General features: G+C 38.0%; 1 protein-coding gene across 1 annotated transcript; it reads left to right on the top strand.

Annotated features, from left to right (window-relative positions):
• The first annotated feature begins 290 nt into the window (after nt 1-290).
• CGAS (cyclic GMP-AMP synthase) lies at nt 291-5,761 on the top strand. The gene is made up of 5 exons (XM_026090014.1): nt 291-350; nt 985-1,207; nt 2,560-2,805; nt 4,111-4,267; nt 5,401-5,761. Exons 1-5 carry the CDS (start codon nt 291-293, stop codon nt 5,741-5,743), a joined length of 1,029 nt encoding a protein of 342 aa, XP_025945799.1. The 3' UTR covers nt 5,744-5,761.
• Nucleotides 5,762-6,956: the final 1,195 nt, after the last annotated feature.

Below are 6,956 nucleotides of genomic sequence, written 5' to 3'. Positions count from 1 at the left end.
CAGCGCCGCCCGCCGCCCCCCTGCCCGCGGCCGGGCCGGGCCGGGCCGGCTGGCGGCGCCCGAGGGGGGCAGGCCAGTGCCGGCACAAATGAGGTGGAAACCGGCGCTCTGGCCGGCTGCAGCTGCGGAAGGGAGAAGGGAGTGGTTTGCACAAGGCAGCTCTGTCCTGCTCTCTTGCGTGTAACTACCTACAGGTTACGTACGAAGGGGTTGGCCATTTCCGACGAGAAATGGCTTTAATGATTACCACATTAAAATCAGTTACATAGAAATATTTGACTTSCTAAAAGATGCATCTCTATATATTTAGTAAGCAACGCTATCTAAAGAGAACTCACTCAAAAATCGCAGTGAGCCCCTGGCTTTACGCAGCACACTGGTAACGCCACCAGCTTCTCTGCTGAGCAGCATCCACTGCCGCCTGAGTCAGCTGCTCTTTCTCAGTGTGGCACCAGATAAAAGGCACTATGTGCCTATGTAGTTTATAGTTGCTTTGACAGCTCAGAGTTCAACTTTGCCACCTTTGTTTGAAAAGCAGGAGCCCTAGCAGTAGTAATACTGTTTCTGGTTCCAGCTCAGTCCAAAAGATAAAACATTCGGGGCATCTTTTACCAGTTTCAGGCACAGCAGTGCATTTTTTCCCTCACAGCTGATTCCTACATGCAAAAGGAAGACTGGCAAAAATCAGAATTTATCCATTACACAGAACAGTAAAAATCTTACAACTCTTAAAAAATTAAGATGTTGAAAAGTTGAGAGAGGAACTGCTGTCACTAGATTGCTCTTCTCCCCTTAAATGCACACCAGTCTGTTTTAATAGAAATCCACAGAAATAAGCTCATATTCCACACCAGACATGGGAAATACACCAAGGCAGTTGTAGATAAAACCTAAACTGGGATGAAAATCTAGAAGGGGTAAAACCTGAACTGCAAAGATAAAATGTAAACTGCACATTCGATACTGTATTCTTGTACTTCGCAGATATCTGAACCAAATGAGTTTGACATCATGCTTACAATGCCTGTTACACGACTTCAGCTTGATGAGTGTGATGGCACTGGAGCCTTTTATTATCTAACATTCAAAAGAAATCCAAAAGAAAGGTATTTGAGTAAGTTTTTAGATGAAGATGGAAAATTATCAGCCTTAAAAATGCTTGAAGCACTAAGAAAAATTATTAAAGAAGAAGTAAAAAACATAAAAAGTAAGTACTGAGTGAACAAGTTTCACCTAGGAATGCTAAAAATCCAACTAAATTGCACATATGCATTGCTTTGTTGTTGATGAAATCTATTTTTCCCCCCAATCGACTGCCCCTGTTATGGAAACTATTAGGCTCGCCAGCCACCATAACAGGGTCTGACCCTAAGTTCCCGCTGAGGCAGAAGTTCAAAGTCAGACTGGAGAGAAATAAAATTTAATAATACACACGTGGTAATTACAGCTCGAGCTGGGTGCCTCTGAAGAGGGACCCCGAACAAAGAAATCCCTGGGCAATTAYACCCTTACAATCTAAATTCCCCACCCCTTAAGCGATAGTTTGGACCAATAGTAATAGTTAGGTCTGGGGTCTTCTCCTTCTTCACTGGGCCTCTTCATTGTCTCTAGGCAGGCTGCTTCTTATCTTCAAGGTCTGCTACTTCTGCTGTCCGTGTAACTTCTTTATCCCTCCAGCTTGAACCGGCTCTGGGACCCCCTTTTACTTATCTAGGTAAAAATTCACAGCTTGAGGCCTAAGGCTTCAGCAAATTTAGCTACTAATGCTAAGCAAGTTATGCTAAGCAATTAATTCTAGACAGCTTCAGTCTGATATTCTCTAACAGTCTCTTCATGCCTACATAGTTAAAAAGGTGAGGAACCCCCACTCTCCTTACCTCATGTTTGCTCTTGTTCTAAGAATCGCCACAAACACACCAGAGGTAATTATATTATGCAGYWWWWRCTGCATAATATAATAAATACTGCAAGTCCATTATGCAATCCTCTTTCTCTATGAAAGCAAAGAATATTCAGGATTAACATGGTATAACAGTCCCATGTTTGATACTTTCTAAGTGGCCTGAACCCATCTGCCTTATGCAGAGAGCTATTTGCTGAATTGATAGCAAAAAGAGCATTCTTTTATGAATTACCTATATTTATCCCCTTTCAGTATGTTGCTCTTTTTCTGGAAAGCCTTCAGAAACTTTGTGACCGAGTCTCTTCATTCTTCATGTTTTCCACAGTAAAGCAAGCAGCTCATTAGAAAACATTATTATGTCTACAGACAGCCTCTCAATTAGAATCAGAAATRCAGGCAATCAAGCAAATGCATCAATTCAAGAAATCTTCCTTATTTCATAGTAGAACTCCTCAATAATCCTTAATACTTTATTTAAAATCATGTATTTTATTAAAACATTAACATAGAAGTATTCTATGGATAGGATAAGAGTCAGTGATTGCACCCAGGTATTTCTTTTGACTGATACAAATTCTCATTATGTAAAAACCTTAACATTCTTCAAAAATGTTTCTTTCAATATGAAAAAAATCAATTTCTTTTTTTGTTACCAGATGTGGAAGTAACTGTGACAAGGAAAAAGGCTGGAAGCCCTGCAATAACACTTCTGATCAAAAAGCCTCCAGCAGAAATCTCAGTGGACATCATCTTGGCTTTGGAAGTTCAGCAGAGCTGGCCTCCCAGCACAAAGAATGGCCTTCATATTGAACAGTGGCTAGGAAGAAAAGTCAGGAAAAACTTCAGATACGAAAAGCTTTATTTAGTAGCCAAACAAAACAAAGAAGAAAAGGTGCTAAGAGGTATCTCAAATACAGACAATAAGCCTATGTTGTGACATACCTTTCCTTCAACTTGATCGCTTACAAGTGCTATAAAATGGGTATCCAGATTCTGTTCATTATGTCTTCAAGGTACAGATCTTTATTTTATCCTGGATACTTCCAGATCAAAGACAACTGAAAACCCTCTTTAAAACATCAGATTTGTGACACTGCTCAACCTGTACTGAAATCTAAAAACAAAACTGCTGTGCTGACTATATACTATCCATTTCTAACAGCATTATATTAAATTGGCTGACACATGAATACGGATCTTCCCTATGATAGTAATGTACTTAACAGCAATATCCACTCCTCTGCTTTGTAAGAATTTAAGATTTCTAAAAAGCCAAAGAACATCCCTCTAAATGGGACTGTACACACAGTCCTAAGTTAATACTTCTACACAGAGTAAATTTTATACTTTTCTGGCAAGGTACAGTATTTCTAATTAAACTCCAATTGGTATGACTGCTACATAACTTTTTTTCAGATGACTGTCACCCATGCCTACATTAGTTTGTAGAAACCACCCCAACTTATCATTGGATTATGAGAACAGTCTATTTTAGCAAAAAGAGTTGAGGCAGCTTGGTATTTTTTAAATTAGCATAGCCATTTCATACAATGCCAAATAAAAGTCATTACTGCTCTGTTGGGCTATCTCTTCCAGTGAAAATTAAATGTAAGTAGTAACTAAACAAAATGGGCAGAGAAACAGTCCAACTTATGTGAAAGACAAACATGATTGTTGGTGTTATAAAAAAGTGAGCTGAGCTATATTAATTTTTTCTTTTTAGAAACATGAACAGAAGAACAAAAGGAATGCTTTAAAAGAGTTACCTAGGACAAGCTCACAAGCATATTAATTGCACAGTAATATAGAAATTTATACCAATCATCAAGATTTGTTTACTCAAAAACAAAATGGTTAAATGGTAAGGCTGATAATACAGAACAAATCTAGAGGTAGTCACTTCTGTGGATAGTGTAATTATTCCCCAAATCATGTTCAGCAAATGCAGGGAAGTTCAGAATTAAGCTTAATTTCAAAGTGAACCCAAACATCCTGAAGAGAGGGAATATAGTTAGAGCATTCAAATGATTAACTCTGCCCTATATTAATAACAGTCCAATTGTGATTGTGTGGAGTGGCAGGGGAATTAAGGAGGAACTAGTTAATTATAGTAATTGCTGAATTAATAGTGTTTTTTTTTTTTTTAAGTGCAAAGAAATTGCTGATATTCTAATTAAGTCAAAATAAAAATATCTTTTTTGTTATAGACAGTGATACTACTGCTGTGTACCAATTTAACAATCTTCTACTCAACACTTTAGGAAACACTTGGCGACTGTCTTTTTCACATATTGAAAAGGAAATTATGAAAAACCACGGCAGCGCAAAGACATGTTGTGAATCTGATGGAGCAAAATGTTGTAGGTTGGTATTTCATATGAATATTTTATTTTAAGCTTGTTTGAGCCAAAATAATATCTAGCACTGTTTCAGTTTAACATTTAAATTAAGAAGAATTTATTATAAGAGTAGTAACTTAAGGGAGTGAGAATGAGGCTTTTAAGCACTAATTCTTACACCACTATTTTACAGTAGACAGTAGCACAAACTTTCATGCCTCACTGAACATGTCCGACTTCCATTCAGTCAATGAGAGATGGAGGCAAATTACATTGCAGTTTTATGTTCCAAATTTGGCTTATGAAGTACACTGATGTGATTTGTCGAGTACTCTCCCAAACCCAGTCCTATTTAGAAAAGAGCTCAAACAAGATGACTCAGCTTTCTGCGCTTTGGGAGCAAATTACATTTCCCACCAAGGCAATTTTTTAAATGATGGTGAGAGAACAATGGCTGAATGGGATAAGGATCAATAAATGTTATTTTTCACTCTGATAAAAACTGGGTTCCACAGAAAGAACAAAAACACATCATGTACAGAGTATACTTAAAGGTAAAACAACTTCTACATAGTTTACTTAATCATATCTGGTATTGAATCAAGAAAGTCATAAGAGTCACAACTAATACATAATTCTTTTTTTGCTTTTGAATATCATCAGACATGCTATGCCCCTGCCTAGCAGTTTATTAAACTACACCTCTACATCTTGACTGATTCACACCCACAGGAATGTGGCCATATTCCCTTCAGTGTAAAGCCAAAAGGGCAGCTTTAATCTTCAGCAGTCCAAGTTCACATCACATTTAGTGACATCTGCAGCAGAGAGACTATACTGCTGAGCACCCTGCTGACCAGCACTTTCTACTTGTGTTGCTGTGGCTGCCAGAGGAAAATTAAGTTCATGCACAAAAAAAATACTTTTTAAAGTAGAAATCCTTCATTGTCAGGATTAAATAAATTCATATGCAGTACTTCTAGGACTATCTAGCCTATTACTACACTTTTATTTTCAGATTTTATACAAAATATTATTGAAAATATTATTCCATTACAGTAAGAGCATTTTTATTGTCTTCATGAATAAGGTGCATCTTAGATATTTGGAACTGACTATGTAGGAAATATCTAATCAATTCTTTTTTTTATTTAACAGGAAAGATTGTCTTAAACTTCTGAAGTATCTGCTAGAACAGCTTAAAACAAAATATAAAAAAGAGTTGGAAAAATTCTGTTCTTATCATGTCAAAACTGCATTTTTCCACTCATGTGTCATTTGGCCACATGACAAAGATTGGCAGTGGGCAGACCTGGATCACTGCTTTCATCAATATCTGGGATATTTTCTGGATTGCCTGCAAAGTTCTCAACTTCCACACTTTTTTATTCCCCAGTACAACTTACTCAGCCTGAAGGACAAAGCAAGCAATGACTTCCTTTCAAGGGAAATAAACTATCAGATTAACAACAGATTCCCAATATTTCAGCGGGACAATTAAAAATGTTTACAATATCTACATGAAAGCCCTCAAATTTGCATATTTAAAAATAGAAGACTAGCAGCATAAGTTATTTCTTAGTAGTCTGGTACTATGGAAAACAGTAACAATCAAGAACACAGTTAACTGTGTATTTCAATCACACTACTACTCAGCCACAACCCTTAGAAGAAATACAATGTTTTAAGTAATATTTTATCTTCCCCTGTCCAAATTAAGATGTCACCTGCAAAATATCTTCAGGGTACCCTAAAACGTATAGAACTTGCAAGAATCAATTTGCTAGGTGCAATTTCTACAACTCCAAATATTAAGGCACCAGTGACATGGCAGTCAAAGTGAAAAACAGTTTTATTTAAAATGAAAATTCACTGCAGAATATCCAAAATACTCTTTTACAAAGAAAAAAAACCACCACTGGATTGTAAAAGTCAATTCTTTTGACATAAAACAGAACTTCAGCATCAAGTGGGTAGAGGGAAGCTGTAAGGATATGTGGAGTGTAAGAACATCTGCTTCATTAAAGGTATCAGATCAAGGACTTTTTCAGTTCAAGGGGAGTCATGAGCATCAGGGAAAGCGATAAACAAAACACACAGACACACAAACCCCAGAAGGGATAACTGGGACAATGACCAAGACCTAAAGCCTCCAGTCACTAACCGATGGGCCATTAGAAGACTACAGGCATAGTTTGGAGAGGACCAACCTGGACTTTGTAACTGATAGGGGAAAACAAGACAAACATAAGAATTCAGGATACTTGAGGGGGCTTGTGGCACTATGCAAAATTTACTAAGAAATGTTTGGGAGAAGGGGATTGGTGCGGAACAAAGGGGGCAACAGAGAAGAGGGGATATATAAAGGTTCGGATGTGTGTAAGCAGTTGCCAGTCAGTACCCTTGCTTGATCACTGCAGTCTGTCCTATCTTATTAAATCCCTTCTTAACCATCTTTCTGTGTAATCTGACTCTCTATCCTGTGTAAGTGCTGTAAAGTTTAGGTGACAGCAACTGGAAACACAAGAGGGAAGTTGGGGCCAGGAACTGGCATCAGACCACAGGTAACAGAGGCCCCTGCATCTGGTGCCAGCAACTGGAGCAGGAGAGGGTCCTAGCATCAGTCACTGGAGTTTGTATTTTCCCTTAACTGTGTCTGTGCATGTATGCTTGCATGCATGCCTGTGTGCTTTCCCTTAACCATGTGTGTGTCA

The sequence above is a fragment of the Apteryx rowi genome, unplaced genomic scaffold (genome assembly GCF_003343035.1).
Source record: "Apteryx rowi isolate R43461 unplaced genomic scaffold, aptRow1 scaffold_84, whole genome shotgun sequence".
NCBI classification, from domain to species: Eukaryota; Metazoa; Chordata; class Aves; order Apterygiformes; family Apterygidae; genus Apteryx; species Apteryx rowi.
This window is presented reverse-complemented; position numbering and strand designations above follow the sequence as displayed.

What these genes read in the sequence shown, in the direction of transcription:
- CGAS (XM_026090014.1), top strand. Translation starts at nt 291, where the DNA reads ATGCATCTCTATATATTTAGTAAGCAACGCTATCTAAAGAGAACTCAC. An exon ending in AGAAGAAAAGGTGCTAAGAG is followed by an intron (nt 2,806 to 4,110) that starts GTATCTCAAATA and finishes TTTTTGTTATAG; the next exon opens with ACAGTGATACTACTGCTGTG. An exon ending in GATGGAGCAAAATGTTGTAG is followed by an intron (nt 4,268 to 5,400) that starts GTTGGTATTTCA and finishes TTTATTTAACAG; the next exon opens with GAAAGATTGTCTTAAACTTC.